Source organism: Barbus barbus, assembly GCF_936440315.1.
Source record: "Barbus barbus genome assembly, chromosome: 42".
Lineage (NCBI taxonomy): Eukaryota > Metazoa > Chordata > Actinopteri > Cypriniformes > Cyprinidae > Barbus > Barbus barbus.
Window position 1 is genome coordinate 27,249,507 of NC_136720.1, and position 19,339 is coordinate 27,268,845.

The window sequence follows — 19,339 nt, forward strand, 5'->3', positions numbered from 1 at the left end:
GTGTTCACGGTGTGTGTGTGTGTGTGTGTGCATTTGTTCACTATTCACTGCTGTGTGTGTGTGCACTTGGATGGGTTAAACGCAGAGCACCAATTTCGAGTATGGGTCACCATACTTGACAATACGTCACGACTTACTTACTTACTTACTTACTAAATATCTTGATGGAACATGATCTTAATATCCTAATGATTTTTGTCATAAAAGAGAAATGTATAATTTTGATCCATACAATGTATTGTTGGCTATTGCTACAGATATACCTGTGTTACTCATGACTGCTTTTGTGCTGCAGGGACACATTTTTTAATCCTTATTAGGGCTACTGAAGTGATTCATTCAAAAGTAGCCAGTGTTTTCCTCTTATTTTGATTCATTAACAGCAAGGACACAAAATTAGGCTGCTGCCCCTTTAAAACTGACTGCGAGGTTTCAATATGGCGATATTCTACCAACAGTTTACAATCACTTAAGATGTGACCAGGTGTGTTTACTCATCAAAACAGACAATTTGACATAATGTTTGTGTGTATTTCTGCGTTAAGACGCAAAAGGGAACTGAATTCAATAGCCTAGTTGTGCACTGGTTGATGACTGAATCATGAAGGCTCATTTGTTTCGGCGTGACCTCTGACCTCTGCATGTTCTCTCTGTCTCCCGCAGGCCTGCCGCTCCTCTTGTATGCGAACCGGAGGGACTTGCGGCTGGTGGACGCGGCTCAGGGTCGAGGGAACGCCACGGTGGTGATCGGCGGTTTGGAGGACGCGGCGGCGGTGGATTACGTTTACGAGCAGGGACTGATTTACTGGAGCGACGTGAGCGAGGAGGCCATCAAACGGACGTTGTTTAACGGGTCGGCGCCCAACGGGCTCCAGACCACAGTCGTGTCCGGTCTGGCCTCTCCGGACGGCCTGGCCTGCGATTGGATGGGGAATAAGCTGTACTGGACCGACTCAGAGACCAATCGGATAGAAGTGGCCGAGCTGGACGGGACGTACCGGAAAGTGTTGTTCTGGCAGGATCTGGACCAGCCGAGAGCCGTGGCTCTGGATCCAACCCGAGGGTGAGTCGATCAGATCACACCACATCCAGTGCGCCGTGACCAGGGATGCTACCATAACGCTTTTTCAGAGCCAATCCGATACTGAAAATCCTGAGTATCTGCCGATTCCGATCCGATACCAGTGCAGTTCTTTTTTAAATCAATGCAGAATGTCTATACTTCTGTGTGTTGACCTGATCGTCTCTCTGTTGTGTGTGAAGCACAATACAGCTACACAACTTCATTTTAAAGAAAAATAAACAAATGAAAAGATTAGTGCTGTCAAACGATTAATCACATCCAAAATAAACGTTTTGTTTACATATGTATGTGTACTGTGTATATTTATTATGAATATATAAATACACACATGCATGCATATATTTAAGAAAAATGTTACGTTTATATTAAATATATTTATATGAATATAAATGTATACGTAAATGTAAATATTTTCAAAATATATGCTGTGTCTTTATATATACATAATAAATATACACAGCATACACACGCATATGTAAACAAACTTATTTTGGATGCAATTAATTGCGATTAATCATTTGACAGCACTAGAAAAAATGTAATCAATCTATGGCAAAAATACTGTTATAAACTAGGTTAGTGGATAATTCAGCAGCAAAAGATACTCTAGAAAAATCATGAATGCTCAATTTGATCAAATCTAAACATTTAGTGAAACAACTTTATTTAGTGGGGAACAAATAAAAGTTTACTAAAGTGGACTGAAATGTTACACATTGCTCTTTGTATTGTTGCAAAATACATTCATTAAAAAAAAAACTATAAATATAAATTATATATAAATATGTACTATGAAATGAAAAGACATTATATTTAAATGTTTAGCACAGAAATGGAGGCAGGAACATATGATAGATGGGACAGAACAAGAAAGGCTCTTAATAGTGTTTCATTGCGCAAAAGTTTATTACAATACGTAAGGCTCCAGTACAGAGCGGCACAAAGCACTTTTGCATGTGTTTGAAGCAACACGGAGTCACAGCGCTCCGCAGAGCAGAGTTCGAGAAGAGTCGACTTGAGTTTAACGACTTATATTCATCTCTACCTCATATTAAAACATATGGACTCCACCTCATATGGAACAGCTTCAGAACACTTGGAATAATATAGTGCACAGTTTATGGTGCTTTATAATGTTTTTGTGCTTTCGTGGGGCTTAACAATAACACAGAATAATATACGCACAATATGGGATTTGGATCAGTCGTGTCTGACCGATACCTGATCCGGCAGAGAATGCTAGTATCAGAGCCGATACCGATCCTGAGTACCGGATCCATGCATCTCTAGCTGTGAGCGTTTCTGATATTTCTATCTGGGCTTTATGAGCGGCTCACTCATGTCTGTCGGCAGCGGCTCTGGGAGCTGCGACGTGTCGCGTCTTGTTTTCTGGATGTTTATATTGAACAGGCCGGTAGTTACAGGTCTGCTTGATGAATGTAGAGCCGCTGGAGATCTCTGCAGCCGTCTCTTCCGGCTCGTTTTAGTTCAAGCTGATTGTGAAAAACGCATGTCTCTGGTCACGTTATGAAGAGTTGTTTGTTCATTTCCTACTAAATGAAGGTCTTGCTCTGCTCTTTTCATCACACCACATGCTCTGAAAACGTTCAGGACTTTTGTCAATACAGATGAAAATCAGTCGTGACCAACTAGAGATGTAACGGTATGAAAGGTGTCTTATCACGATTATAGTGAGCAAATTTATCATGGTTATAAGTATTATCAAAGTATTCTTAAAATGTGCTGGAAATGCTCAAAGTACTAACACAAACCATTTCACCAAGTTTTAGCTGTATTTAAAATCAACAAATAATTAAAATGATTTTTGTTTGCATAAACGCTAAACTACTCTGCTGCTGTGCGAACGCGAGACTCTTGCTAAAAAAACTCTGCTTGAAAATGATGTGACATACGGCCAAGTATGGTGAGCCATACTTTGAATTTGTGCTCTGCATTTAACCCATCCAAGTGTACACACAGCAGTGAACACACACACACACACACAGCAGTGAACACACACACACACACAGCAGTGAACACACACACACACACAGCAGTGAACACACACACACACACAGCAGTGAACACACACACACACACAGCAGTGAACACACACACACACACACACACACAGCAGTGAACACACACACACACAGCAGTGAACACACACACACACACAGCAGTGAACACACACACACACAGCAGTGAACACACACACACACACACACACACACACACACACAGCAGTGAACACACACACACACACAGCAGTGAACACACACACACACAGCAGTGAACACACACACACACAGCAGTGAACACACACACACACAGCAGTGAACACACACACACACACACAGCAGTGAACACACACACACACACACACACAGCAGTGAACACACACACACAGCAGTGAACACACACACACAGCAGTGAACACACACACACACACAGCAGTGAACACACACACACACACACACAGCAGTGAACACACACACACACACACAGCAGTGAACACACACAGCAGTGAACACACACACTGTGAACACACACCCGGAGCAGTGGGCATTTATGCTGCGGCGCCCGGGGAGCAGTTGGGGGTTCGGTGTCTTGCTCAAGGGCACCTCAGTCGTGGTATTGAGGGTGGAGAGAGCGCTGGACATTCACCCCCCCACCTACAATCCCTGCCGGCCCGAGACTCGAACCCTCGACCTTCAGGTTACAAGTCCAACTCTCTAACCATTAGGCCACGACTGTCCTATGCTGGATAGTATTTATCTATCCTCAGCTGTTCAAATCACGGTAATCTAATACGGTGTTAATGATAATTAAAAATAAAACTGTAATACTAGCTGTGGGGAATTTTATCATGATTTATCATCAAACCAGTTTTATCCCTATGACCAGTTTTCTGAATCCTGAGGGTCTCTCGTATTGTTATCATATTGTCCAGCATGTCTATTATATTGTCCATCAACTTGTCAAAATTTGTATTTGAACAATTTCTGAAGGCAGCAGTAGGGAAGCTTTTATTTTTAATTTTTTCTCCTGTTTGGCCAGTGAAGGAGTTTGCGTTTATTTCTTTTCACAAGTTTTCACAAAAAAATCATTTGTGTGACATTTGCCTTCATAAACGGCTCTGCAAAAATAACCAATGTTTCAAACACTCCCTCTCTGTCATTGGTCAGTCAGACAGATAGCTCCGCCCCAAACACACTCCATTGGTTGAGCTCAGTGTTTATATATGCTTTGCTTTAGCTCTTGTGATGTTCATTGTGTTTTCTGTGCCGTTGTCCTCCTGTTTGAGAGGAAATAATTGTTCAGGTTTTTTGAGCTCTAGCCAGAATGGATTTGTCCTCATTTAGTGACTGGTATTATCTACAGTAGATGTATTTTTTGTGTTCAGACAAAAATTAAGATTCTGCATATTACTAATCAAAAATGAAGTTTTGATATATTTACGGTAGGAAATGTACTAAATATCTTCATGGAACATGATCTTAATATCCTAATGATTTTTGTCATAAAAGAGAAATGTATAATTTTGACCCATACAATGTATTGTTGTCTATGGCTACAAATATACCTGTGCTACTGATGACTGATTTTGTGCTGCAGGGGTCACACATCGAGCTCTTGTTATCGAGGAAAATTATATTGCGATAATTGTCGTTATGGATTTATCGGCCAACCCTAGTAAACAGTAGATTGAAGTCAGTTAGTTGTTGGTTCAGTGATGCATTGTCAGCTCTCTTCGGCTGAACTCCTCAAGTGTTGAAGTGTTTGAAGACGCCATGCGTGAGTTTGTGTGTTTGTAGCTGGTTTCTGCTTTGAGTGATGTTCTCCTGAACAGCTCCGTCTCATCAGCGCTTGTGTCCAGTCTCAGCAACAGCACACGATGGTTCACGTTTGAGACGTAAACTATAATCTCCAGGTTTGAGTGAGAAACACAGCAGCTCTTCTCCTGCTGTGGAGGTTTAGTGTTACCTTCAGCTAAACCAGGTGAGTCTGTAGGAACCCGAGCGAGGGCTGATGGGTAATCCAGTCCCTCAGATTGACCAACACAGTTGCTTTTGTTCCGGTCTGAGGACCGTGTTTCTGACGGGTTTGAGTCTGTCTGTGTCATCAATGCACTTATGCAACCTGGGAAAGCCCAAACGGTAGCGCACCTGATACTTCACAATTCAGGGAAAAATAGTTTGTTTTCTGATGACGGTTTGCCTTTGTGCTTTAAAATGCATTCTGAACACTTTCCAGGTTTGCTGTGCTTGTTTGTAGGGCTGCACAATTTGGCCCTAATTCTGTGGTTATACACTGCCTGTCAAAAGTTTAGGATCAGTAAGATTTGTAATGTTTTTAAGGGAGTCTCTTCTGCTCATCAAGGCTGTATTTATTCGATCAAAAACACAGCAATATTGTGAGATCTTATTGCAATTTCTAATATCAGTTTCCTATTTTAATCAGAATCAGAATCAGAATGAGCTTTATTGGCCGAGTATGTTTACACATACAAGGAATTTGCTGTAGTGACAGAAGCTGTCAGTGCAACAGAAAGACAGCAACAGGACACAGATAATAAAAGAATAACAACAATTAACCAAAAGGCAATGTACAAAACCGCAAAAACACAATATATAATATAGACAACTATGTATGTACAGGTCAAGTATGTGCAAATTAGAAATGAGAAAATAAAAATAAAATAAGTGAGTATGGTGAATGGATAATGTATTAGTTGTGTGTTCCACGTTTATTGTTGAGTGTTCATGAGATGTATTGACTGAGGGAAGAAACTGTTCCTGTGTCTGGTCGTTCTGGTGCTCAGAGCTCTGTAGCGTCGACCAGACGGTAACAGTTCAAAGAGGGAGTGTGCTGGATGTGAGGGTCCAGAGTGATTTTACCAGCCCTTTTGCTCACTCTGGATGAGTACAGTTCTTGGAGAGTGGGGAGGGTTGTACCAATGATTCGCTCAGCAGTCCGGACTACCCTCCATAGTCTTCTGAGGTCAGATTTGGTAGCTGAGCTGAACCAGACAGTTATTGAAGTGCAGAGGATGGATTCAATGATGGCAGAGTAGAACTGTTTCAGTAAGTCCTGTGGCAGGTTGAACTTCCTCAGCTGGCGAAGAAAGTACATCCTCTGCTGGGCCTTCCTGACAATGGAGTCAATGTGAATATCCCACTTCAGGTCCTGGGAGATAGTGATGCCCAGGAATCTGAATGACTCCACTGCAGTCACGGTGCTGTTCATGATGGTGAGTGGGGGGAGAGCAGGGGGGTTTCTCCTGAAGTCCACGATCATCTCCACAGTTTTGAGCGTGTTAAGCTCCAGGTTGTTGAGACTGCACCAGACAGCCAGCTCCTTAACCTCCTGTCTGTAAGCAGACTCGTCACCGTCCTGGATGAGGCCGATCAGTGTGGTGTCGTCTGCAAACTTCAGGAGCTTGACAGCGAGGTCTTTAGATGTGCAGTCGTTGGTGTAGAGGGAGAAGAGCAGTGGGGAGAGTACGCAGCCCTGAGGAGCTCCAGTGCTGATGGTTCGAGTGCTGGATGTGGATTTATCAAGCTTTACTAACTGCTGTCTGTCTGTCAGGAAGCTGTTGATCCACTGGCAGACGGAGGTGGGGACGGAGAGCTGGGTTAGTTTATTCTGAATATAGTTTAAAATAGAAGTTATTTCTGTGACGCAGCGCTGTATTTTCAGCATCATTACTCCAGTCTTCAGTGTCACATGATTCTTTGAATACAAAAAAAAAATTATAATAATAAATACAAATTACTAAATAAATTAAGAAATATTTCACTGTAAAATAAAGTAGCATTTTGGAAATAATATACATTTTATTATTATTAACTGTAAGATTACAATACTAATATTTGTTTATATACATCTGATTGAGCTGGTGTGATCTATGATTGTCTGCACAGATTCAAATTACTTTATTGCAGTTAAATATCAAATATATGTTTGTTCTGAATCGCCTGCATTTGTATGTCATGTGTAATGTCTTCCAGCTCTCTTTATCATTTGTTTTTATTTGATGTTTATATATAGCTACTTTATATTTTTGTCAGTGAATATAGCCATAACATTAATAGCAGACTAGCTTCAGGTCAGAGTAAGCCTCGCTTGGTTTGCATGTCGATCCCACACCACATCTATTCATGAGCTGATCAGGATCGAGGGTTTGGTGTGAAAGAGAGCGCTTCTGACTCTGATGTCCAATCACATGCTTCTGAATCAATCAGAGGGTCATGTGATTCCTCGTCAGACTGCGCCGTCTCGTTAGCGGTGCGGTTGGGTTGTGAAATCACGGATGTAACGTGTGTTTGTGCATCTCTGCGCTGCTGATTCTGCTTTTGTGTCTTTATTTGATTCATGTTGTTCACAAAGCGCCATGTGTTTGTTTCGCTCGTACCGTGGATGATTGACAGGCGAGTGGGCGGTGCTTCACAGCAGTGTGATGACGTCATTGCAGCTTATCGTCTCTTTCATTGTGAATCTTCCTGGTTGTAGTTCTAGGGTTAGGCTTCTACTGTATGAAAGGCATCTGAGGTATTTGTCGCCTCACGCACAGGAAACGCATCATCATCATGCGCTGATGGTGTCGGAGCTGCAGCTGTACAAACGACAGATCACACATTCCTGCTTCACACCAGACTCACACATTCCTGAGACGTCCCGCCCCGTTCACACCAGAGTGTGTGTGTGTGTGTGTGTGTGTGTGCGTGTGAGTGCAGATGAGTCACTCACACACACACACGCCTTCAGGGGTGGGCAGACTGATTTCTGACTGTGTCCTCATTGGTTGAGGCGTTTTTGGCTGTGGTGATGTAGTTTGTTTAATTTCATATTTAAATGATTGTTCATTTTTTCTGCACATGCGTTTAAAAACAAACTTGATCTATTGTAGAATTTTATTAATTTAACTTTAGGTTTTTTAAAATCATTAAAATAAAATAAATAATTTCAACTGCATTTTTTTTTTTAATAGTTTTTTTTTAGTGAGTGTTGTATTTTGATATCTTATAATTTCCAAACCCTATTTCATTACAAATTATTTTACTATTATATTTGATTAATTTTTGTTTTATTTTGATTCTTTAATTTTATTTTAATTTTACATCTCTAGGATTTAATTAGTTTTTTGTATCAACTCTCGAAACCCAGATTGTGGATTGTTCTTGTATGAATTCTAAATGAGACGGTTTGATCACTATGGCATTGATCCGCCGGCGTGATTGTGCAGTCATGTGACATGAAGCTGGTAGAGTTAACCGGGTTAACCGGGTTGGTTATAAGTGCAGTAGTTTGAGTCGCAGGGAAACTGCTTCTCCACCAAAATATAACGTCAGCGTGAGGAGTGACTGAAACACGAGTCTCCTGCTCCCTGACCCTCGTGCGGCTCACGGCCTCCTCATCCGCTCTGCCAAAGGTCAAAGGTCGTCAGTGGTTGTGGTTCACATGCTGTTTTTCAGAGTTTCACTGATGGTTTTATCTGTTTGTGTTTCTCCTTCCGTTGCAGGACGTCATTTTGAGTTTGATAAACTCTTTGAACGTCATTGTATCTTAAAGTTAAAATCGTTTTTACAAGACTAATGTTTTTGCGCAGAAGGTGTGTGTGTGTGTGTGAGCAAATTCTGTCACTGATCAGACAAAGAATAAAGCCGCTCTGTGACGCGTTGATTGCTGTGAATGTGTTTAATGCGATGCGTTGCTGCTCCTCATCAGTCTTTAGTGCCCCATGAAATCAGTTTTATTAATTTTATTTTCCAAATTCCGTTTTTTTTTTCCATTTTAAATTTTTCTAGGGCACCTATTATGTCCCTTTTTACATTTTTGTAATGTAAGTCTCAGGTGTCCCCAGAATGTGTCTGTGAAGTGTCAGCTCAAAATGCACAGATAATTTATTATGATTTATTATGACCGAATAACATCTATAGCTGTAATAAGATGACATTTTTAGTTTGAAAGCTGCTTTTAAGTGCTGTAGCGTGAAGATAAACATGGCGGATGGTGTGCGGCTCACTCTGGGCGGGGTCTCTGCTGATACAGCGGTGTCGGTCAACAGTCGTGGGCGGGGCTTGTGAAGTGTGATGTCACACTGTACAGATTCTGTGATCGATAAACTCTGCGGCACTTTATGATTTATGGGGATTAAAAAAGGAGCAGGCGGATTTTTAATGATTTTATTTAAAAAGCATGTCAAATTAATTGAATCATAGAGCTTGCACAATTTAACAGCAATGTATTGCAGGTTTAACAAAAATTAAATTAAGGCCCTATTGTTTTTTTTTTTTTTTTTTTTTTTTTAAATGAAATTAATTTTTTTTTTTCTTTTTTTTTTCTGGATTTAATTTTAATGGTTTCATTATAGTTGTAATAGTCAAAAGCATCTCTAATTAATAAATTTTATAAGTAATTTATTTAATTTATTTTTCAGAAATACTGTGTTGTGTATTGATATTTTTCCTGCTAAATAAATTCTGGTAAATATTCCTTAAATATAATTTTAATAATAATTATTATTAGTAGTAATATTATCATTACAGTAAGTAATATTTCTGTCACAGTGTCTTCCAGTTAAGCAAACCTTTATTTTGACGGGTTGCTCTGAAGATGTTTCTGATTGTATATATGATATGATGATGGTTTTCCTCAAAAGAAACTGTAAAATACTCCTGAAGTGACTCAGATCAGTTCTAGAGATCATGTTTGTGTGCTCATGTCCTCATATATTGAGACCGCAGAGGCTCAGTGTGTGCGCAGTAAATATAACCGCGCGTCTGCGCCATTCATTCACACAGAGACGTGCATAACATACAGTATTCTTATTTAAATGGTATTTTTGCAGCTTAATATTCACAGACACTAGTCCCTATCATGTTAACTGTACTGACCTACTTTCTATCCGTCCAAAATGTGGCAAATTCTGCGTTATACAGTAAATTCCGTTTTTATGACTGGATTCCGTCTGTATTTTCCACATCATGGAAATCATAGGACCCTACGACTAACGTTAGTTTCTGTTTTCTCAGGTTCATGTATTGGACGGATTGGGGCGAGATCCCGAAGATCGAGCGCGCTGGGATGGACGGCACGCATCGCTCGGTCATCATCGACTCTGAGATCTACTGGCCAAACGGACTGACCCTCGACTATGGCCAGCAGAAACTGTACTGGGCCGACGCCAAGTTCAACTTCATCCACCGCTCTAACCTGGACGGCTCGGGCCGGTAAGAGCGTCTCGGTCCCGTGTGTCCATGCTAGGGGGTGTGCGATATTGACAAAAAATAATATCTCTGTTTTCTGGTATTTTATTGATATCGAAAATTACACGATATTTTGCTGAGTGTTATTGTGCTGATATCTTAAGGACTGCCGTGGACAGCTGACTCCTAAAGTTTTTGATATTCTTCATATTCTGTGTGGTCAGTTCAGACTGATAGAAATTAATCTTTTCCAATAAGTTTAAAATTTTTACATTTAAGCATTTTTATCTTTATAAAACCATTTTTTTCTAAAAGTGTGCATCATCTCTCGAGTCAAATTCTTACTTTTGAAGTGAAGTGAAGTGACATACTGTCAAGTATGGTGACCCATACATGGAATTCGTGCATTTAACCCATCCAACGTGCACACACACACACACACACAGCAGTGCATGCACACACACACACACACACACACACAGCAGTGAACACACACACACACACACAGCAGTGAACACACACACAGCAGTGCACACACACACACACACACACCGTGAACACACACCCGGAGCAGTGGGCATTTATGCTGCGGCGCCCGGGGAGCAGTTGGGGGCTCGGTGCCTTGCTCAAGGGCACCTCAGTCGTGGTATTGAGGGTGGAGAGAGCGCTGGACATTCACTCCCCCCACCTACAATCCCTGCCGGCCCGAGACTCGAACCCACAACCTTTGGATTACGAGTCCGACTCTAACCATTAGGCCACAACTTCCTTATGACTGGATTCCGTCTGTATTTTCCACATCGTGGAAATCATAGGACCCTATGACTAACGTTAGTTTTTTAATCAGTCAATTAGAATAATACATTTTTGGGCTGTTAATTACCAGGCAAATGAAATCAGTATCAATAAAATGAATCTTTGCAGTGCAGAGGAAACCCAGAAGCTGCGTCTGAAGAGGCGTTTAGATGTGTTTACACTGTTTAATGCAGCTCAGAGGGACACGGGATGCTTTAACCTGCAGTTACAAATGCATAAATAATATTTTGTTATATTAAACATAAAACGTTGAATACTGATGTTTGAAATTATTTAAATAATAAAAAGATACTTTAAATGTGAAATTAAAACCGCCAGTAGGTGGCAGCGAGTCACTGTTAATAAGTGAGTCATTGCGATTGAACCGAATCATTTAAACAGTTGATTCATTCAGGAACGAATCACCTTCATGTTTCTCAGAGACACAGAACAGTGCTGTGACTGTTTGGAATTATTTTTGTTGGTGAAATGGAGCAAAAACAGTCTCTTCACTTCTTGTTTATCAAACTGTTGTATAAAATCAACATATCACATTTGTAATCATGCTGATTTTTGGAGAAAAAAAACTGCACTCTGTGTGAGATATTGATTAACTAAAATAATATAAATATATAAATTTTCTGTCCCCATATCCTGAATATTGTGATCATTCTAAGTGCATTTTAACAGACTGAATCATGCAGTGAAAGAACACACACTGGTCTAACTCACTAGACTTCATCACATAATGTATGCGTGTGCTCTGTAGGTGTGTGTTGTTTGGTTTTTGCGATGTACTCGATAATGTGAAATCACACATCATTAAAACAACAATTACGATATTATCGCAGATGATATATATCGCACACCCTAGTCCGCGTGCGGTATGCGTCTGTTAGCTCACGCGTGTGTGTGTGTGTGTGTGTGTTCTCAGGGAGGTGGTGGTGAAGGGCTCTCTGCCGCACCCGTTTGCGCTGACGCTGTACGAGGACACACTCTTCTGGACGGACTGGAACACACACTCCATCCACGCCTGCCTCAAACACACGGGAGAGAACAGCCATGAGATCCACACCAACATCTTCTCACCCATGGACATACACGTCTACAGCCAGAAGCGGCAGCCGCTGGGTAAGAGTGTGTCTGTGTGCGAGCGCACGTGTGCGAGATGAGAGAGTGTGTGTGTGTGCACTAGTGCGTGTGTGTGTGGGAAGAACAGGACACTCGCACACACACTGTATGCGTGCGTGCGTCTGTGTGAGCATGAGCGAGTGTGTGAGAGAGAGAGTGTGTGTCCTGTTCTTCCCATAGTGCACCTAGAGGAGTTTCCTGCTCTATTGGAGCCTCTGCAGAAATGATTATGACACAGGACTCCTGGTTTGGCCTCTCGCACACAATGGAGCGTCTGTTCTGTCCTCAGTGCTGATTGAACGCAGAGAATTTCTCACAGCGCTGCTAGAATCCGTCTCTCGCTCTCGCTGCAGATCTTTCTCACCGTCTTCCTCTGTCCTCTGCTTTTCCTGCGGGTCCTCAATCTTTAGGCACTTCATGATCCAATAAAGTTCATTTAAAATTACGTTTTTTTTTTGTTTTTTTTAATGTAATTATTTTAATTATTTTATTACATTTTGATTAAATCATATTTTTGTGTTTTATTTTAAAATGTTTTAAATCATTAAAGAGAGAATTGCAATGCATTGGAGAATTATTATTTTTATTTTTTCCCTTCCTCCCAAGTTCTTATGAGTTCCTCGTTGCTAAATTAACTCTCTTTTTTTTTTGGATCGGTTTCTGTCTCTGTGTGTGAGAGAGAGTCTTAGAGGGTTTGATCAGTGACACTGTTGGACACGCTGATATGTTGTCATGCTGTTTTCCTCGTCTGACGTGTGTGTGTGTGTGTGTGTGTGTGACAGATGTGACGAGTCCCTGTGCGCTGAAGAACGGAGGATGTTCTCATCTGTGTCTGCTGTCTCCGGTCAAACCTTATTACCAGTGCACCTGTCCAACGGGCGTCCAGCTGCTGGACGACAACAAGACCTGCAGAGATGGTGAGAGAGAGAGACACACACACGTCATTTTAATGAAAGTAAGCCTCCCTTCAGAGGAAAAAAACAAAAACAATTACAAAATAAAGCCATAAGTCTTATGTATATCTATATCACACTTTAACATTTTAATTAATGTTTTAAAATGTTATCAAATGAGAATTTAACACTTATTTTTGGCAAAGTGCTGCACAACAGAGGTATTCTAAGTTAAAACATGGACAAACATGATATTCCTTAAAAATAATATTTAAATAAGTTAATTATTATTAAGAATATTATTATTGTTATAACTTTTAAGTACATTGTACAATGCTAATTTATTTCTGTCAGGACTTCAAGTTAAATTGAACGTTTATTTTGAGGGGTTGTAGCAGATCTTTGAGTTTAGTGTATTTGATGGTTTTTCTCAAATAAAGCTGGTTTTCTCTCAGAGCAGCTCTGCTGATGTTTCTGTAGACGCTGAGAACACCATTAGTGTCATGCATGCATACTTCAGTATGTAGCAGATAAAACAGCGCCACTCGTATCTACTTTTGATTTATCCATCCATCAGATTGCGCGGTTTAAGGGACAACCTCGTTAAGGTTATTCTGTAAATCCCATGTTCACGACTGCCCCGGGATTCCCTCTGCATCACGGAAATTATACGGCCTTATAACGTGTTATAAATGCCACATCCCTTTATCTGCACGGAGGGATGGTGTCTGTGAATATGAGCAACGTGTTGGATGTATTGCCTGCTTTTGCAGCCACTTTGCATCCACAGTTTTTGCTAATCGTATTCATCCTCAAGTACAACCCATGTTCGTTTTTTTTTCCCAAGTATTCCCATACTGCAAATTTAAACTTTTTTCAGCTGGGGATGGAGATTAGATACAATCTCTGTCTCTGTCATTTCAGCAGAGTGAAGCAGCCGAAATAAATTGCATATGCGCGGGTGAGATTATATATATATATATATATATATTTTCCATGAATTTTTTTTAAAACCGTAGATATGCAAATGATTATGGTATGATAATCGTGTACGTTCAAACCGCGATAGACCGTCATACCGGTATATCGTTACAACCCTAACACACACACTCTCTCACGCTTACACACGCACACACTTACACACACTCACGCTTACACACACACACACACACACACACACACACGCTTACACACTCACTCACGCTTACACACACACACACACACACACACACTCACTCATTCACGCATATATTCACACGCCACACACACACACACACTCACTCACGCTTACACACACACACTCACACACACACTCACACTCACTCACTCACGCTTACACACACACACTCACACACACACACTCACTCATTCACGCATATACTCACACGCCACACACACTCACTCACGCTTACACACACACTTATACACACCCACGCTTACACACTCACTCACGCTTACACACACACACACACACACACACACACACACACACTTAGTTCATCTCATAGGCTTTCAGTGTTTTTCTGTCAGGTTAATGCTATTTTCTGTGTCCTAACCTGACCTCTGACTCCTAATCCAACCCTGAGAGAAACCCGTGTAAAACACCAGATTTAAATGTGATTTATGAGCTCTAGTGACTCACTAGTCTGTGCTCAACAGGTTTTACTGTAAGTGAAGACAGTTTTAAATAGTCAAACCTTCACATGATTACAGGAATCGTCATACTGATGGTTATGGGAACTTGTTTATATTGCAGGTGTGTGAATAAGGAGGTCTTGGGATGATTATGTAATAATCTAACAAACATTTCTGTAAAATCAGAATGTGTGTGTGTGAAGCTCAGCTGTAGCTCAGGATGGTGTAAGGACATGGGTTCGGTTCCCAGTGAACACATCAACCAATCAAACCCATGTATAGATTGAATATAGTGTGAGTCGCTATGGATGATAGTGTCCGTCTCTTTCTGAGCACACGCACACACTAAAACTGAACTACGTTATCTTCGTTAATTAACTAACATTAAGTTATACTGTCGAAAACACACAAGGTGTACATGTAAACACAGTTGGTTATGTTTAAAGTGAAAGTAAACAGTTGAGAGAGAAACAGATGCGTGTCTGTATATTAGATGCATGCAGCTCTTAAAGGGACAGGACACTAAACATGCTGCCGCTTGTCATTAAAGGGATAGTTCACCCTAAAATTAATTTCTGTCATTATTTACTTACTCACATGCTGTCCCAAACCTGTATTAATTTCTTTCTTGTGCTGAACACAAAAGAAACACATTTTGAAGTATGTGGGTAACCAAACAGTTGCTGGTCCACAATGACTTTGACAGCAGGAAAGAATTACTCTGGAAGTCTATGGGGACCAGCAACTGTTTGCTAATTCACATTCTTCAACATAGCATTTATGTTCAGGAGAAGAAAGAAACTCATTCAGGTTAAAAACAACTTGAGATTGAGTAAATGATGGTATAAAAATAAAACAAATGACTCATATTAAAATAAAAAATAACTCTCTGCTCTTGACTGAAGAAAAATACAGTTGTTTTAATAAGAATCTATGAATAATTTATACAGTGAGGTGAATATAGTGTTGTATTTTTATATTTAGTTGATTCAATCTTGAATGCTCTGCTAAATACACCTGCTGTGCCAGAAAAATAAAGCACTTTTTGCTTTATCTGTATGTTATGTGTATTTGTAATGTACATTTATGCATTTAGCAGACGCTTTTATCCAAAGCGACTTACATTCAAGTTACAGATTTTACATTTTATCAGGTCTTGCTTTCCCTGGGAATCGAACCCATGACCTTGGCGTTGCTAGCACCATGCTCTACTATTTGAGCTACAGGAAAGATGTATCTTTTAATCTTTTAATGTGTATCTTTGTTCTTATTTAACAACAAAGATAAAATAATGACAAAGATTTTTTATCGTTGCCCACATTGGCCTAAATCTCTGCAATTTTTTTTTATATTATATTTTGTTACCTTGTAAGGTTACCCTATCGCCCACCCCTGATCTGCAGTATGATGACTCCTGTGTGTGTGTGTGTGTGTGTGTGTGTGTGTTTGATGATTACCAGCTTCTGCCGGCTCGCATTAATTCACTCTCGGTTGACGTCGCAGGGTTACCGTCCGCTGGTTGCTACGGTAACGCGGTTCTGCGTGAGATCTGTGTTTCTGGGTCACATGACCGCTGCCTCTGTCTGATGATGATGATGATGATGATGGCAGGCTGCCGTTCACACCGGGCTTCACTATCTGAATGTGTTTGACTGAAAGAGACTCGTTTGTAAGGGCTTTGTTTGCTCCCCCCCCCACCAGCATGGCCTGATGGGAGATCGTTTCTCTGTTCAATGGCCTCGTCTTGAGCAGCAGCGGGGGCATTCATTCTGTGTGTGTGTGTGTGTGTGTGTGTGTGTGGAGGGATTGAACACATTTAACACATTCTGGAGTAAAACACTTGTTTGCTTTAAGGAAATAAAAACACAAAACCATTGTGTTTTTATGCACTTGTCAGTTTTAAGGTCTTCTTTCAGACTAGTGGACTGAAAATATTCAAAATACACATTTTATTTTATTGCGTCTGTAGATTTCAGTTCCAATCCTTATCTTTAAAGAGTTTTTCTCTTACAGGCAAAACTCTCTTTATTCCTCTCTATATTCTGAATATTTGTTCATATATCATTCACACTGATTTATAAAATAATTAATTCCTGAAAACATGGTTAAAATGTTTGTTTTCTGTCTGTTTGACAGTATTTTCTGATTCATGGAGTGACGATAAGAGGAATCCAAAATCCCCTCTGGAAAAACCTTTAAGTCTAATATGACCACAATATCAGACAAGAATATTGAAGCAGTGTTCAGATTTCTGTTCTGGAAATGTATGCAAATCAATGCATAGTTAATTAGAGTATGCCACATTTGCATATTTAAACAATATTTCGGAAAAGTTATACATTTTGTACAAAACATCTTGATGTACTGATTCATCAGCTGAGAAAAGTATGATGATGTTAATGACTGACTATCTCCTGTAACACACTGAATATGATATTTTAAAGACCGTGAAAATCAATGTGCTTTCAGTGTTTTTTTAATCTCTTCTTTAGTGTTCAGCAGAAGCGAGTAATGTACCCTGGTTTGGTCTGAGCATATTCACTCCAGTCTCTCATGCGATGACCGGACAGCTCTTGAGTTCTGTGTTCTGACCTCTGACCTCTGACCCTGTCCAGGTGCCACTCAGCTGCTGCTTCTGGCGCGGCGCACAGACCTGCGGCGGATCTCTCTGGACACACTTGACTTCACCGACATCGTGCTGCAGACTGACGACATCCGGCACGCCATCGCCATCGACTTCGACCCGGTGGAGGGACACATCTACTGGACGGACGACGAGGTGCAGGCCATCCGCAGGTACGTCAGTTACAATTCCAGAATCAGATACTAAAGGTCAAGAATCAGATACTTGTTGTAAAATTAAAAATTCACTTCCGTCTATTGATTCCTGTGTGCGCATCTTTTATTTTTGTTTGTGTTTGAATCATTCATTGAAGTAGCGCTGCAGAATTAATTGAAGACTATTCAAGTCAAGTCAGCTTTATTTATATAGCGCTTTTAACAATATAGATTGTGTCAAAGCACTTAACAGCATCAAAATGGAGGATAGAATTGGAGGATAGTAGCTCAAATAGTAGAGCATGGCGCTAGCAACGACAAGGTCATGGGTTCGATTCCCAGGGAAAGCAAGAGCTGATGAAATGTAAAATCTGTAACTTGAATGCAATGTAAGTCGCTTTGGATAAAAGCGTCTGCTAAATGCATAAATGTAAATAGAGTGTCAGTAATGTATAATAATAAGATTAAACACTCAATTTTCAGTTAAAGGCATTTCATTATTGAGGTCAGAGATGTCATTGTCTAGATCAGTTTAGTTTAAATAGTATCTGTGAAATCAAATTGACGATAATCACTAGAAATGAAGTGTCCTCAACTGAGCTCTATTTTTCACACAAACAGCTCTTAATCGAGTCCAGTTTTTATGCAGCCGGCTGATTTTTGTCTATGGTGTAATTGATAAGAATCCGAATGGGAACTGATAGAATTGAAGCGATACCTAACCCTGTTGGCAGGTCGTCTGTGGACGGCAGCGACGCTCAGTTCGTGGTGACCTCGCAGGTGAATCATCCGGACGGGATCGCCGTGGACTGGATCGCACGGAACCTGTACTGGACCGACACCGGCACGGACCGCATCGAGGTGACGCGGCTGAACGGAACCATGAGGAAGATCCTGATCTCAGAGGAGCTGGACGAGCCGAGGGCCATCGCGCTGGACCCGGTCGCCGGGTGAGATTCATTCCTTACTCTTGATCCAGTTTCTGCCCTGTTTTCCTGTCGATCCGATGGCTTCTTCTGGTCTACCGCGGTAGTTCATCTCAATCAGTAGTGCACTGAGCATTCAGTCAGTCATATAGGACCCTATGAAATCTGTTTTATTTTTTCCCCAAATTTTGTTTTTATTTTTCTGGATTCCGTTATTCCTTTGTAATATTTGTAGGCTCTATTTTAATGGTTAAATTAAATTTTATTAATCAAAAAGTATGTCTAATTAATTGAAATCATGAAACTTACAAGATTAAACAGCAAGCTTAACAAAAATTACATTAAGGCCCTATGAAATATTTTCTGGATTCTGGATTCCATTTGAATGGTTTCATTAAATATTAATAATCAAATGCATCACTTATTAATTAAATTTATTTTAGTTTGTTAAATGTTGTTATTATTATTATTATGATTATAATTATTTTTATTATTTAATGCACAACACAGACATACTGTGTTATGTATTTACATTTTTCAGCTAAATTTGTGGTAAATAATTTTTCTGGCAAATATTCCTTTAAAAATAATTCTTTAATAATAATTGTATTATTAGCAGTAGTACTCATTCCATTAAGTATGATATCTGTCATGGTTTCTTCAAGTTAAACCAAACTTTTATTTTGACGGGTTGCTGTGAAAACCATTATGTTCCTGATTGTTTATGATATGACCATAGTTTTACTCAAAAGAAACGGTAAAATGCTCATGAAGTGACTCTCGGAGCAGTTCTAGTGCTCATTCATGTGCTCATATTGAGGCTGAAATCACAGCGAGCATCATTCATTCACACAGAGACGCATAACATACAGTATTCATATTTAA

General features: G+C 40.2%; 1 protein-coding gene across 2 annotated transcripts in view; it reads left to right on the forward strand.

The window, feature by feature from the left end:
* The window catches only part of LOC306861365 (low-density lipoprotein receptor-related protein 6-like), a 63,423-nt gene that overhangs the window by 5,088 nt on the left and 38,996 nt on the right, over window positions 1–19,339 (forward strand). For both annotated transcript variants that reach the window (XM_079403585.1, XM_079403586.1), the window contains exons 2-7: window positions 664–1,063; window positions 10,123–10,320; window positions 12,026–12,222; window positions 13,005–13,139; window positions 17,366–17,546; window positions 18,263–18,478. In XM_079403585.1, the coding sequence (XP_079259711.1) occupies window positions 664–1,063; window positions 10,123–10,320; window positions 12,026–12,222; window positions 13,005–13,139; window positions 17,366–17,546; window positions 18,263–18,478 (1,327 nt within the window). The remainder of the gene's footprint in view (window positions 1–663; window positions 1,064–10,122; window positions 10,321–12,025; window positions 12,223–13,004; window positions 13,140–17,365; window positions 17,547–18,262; window positions 18,479–19,339) is intronic.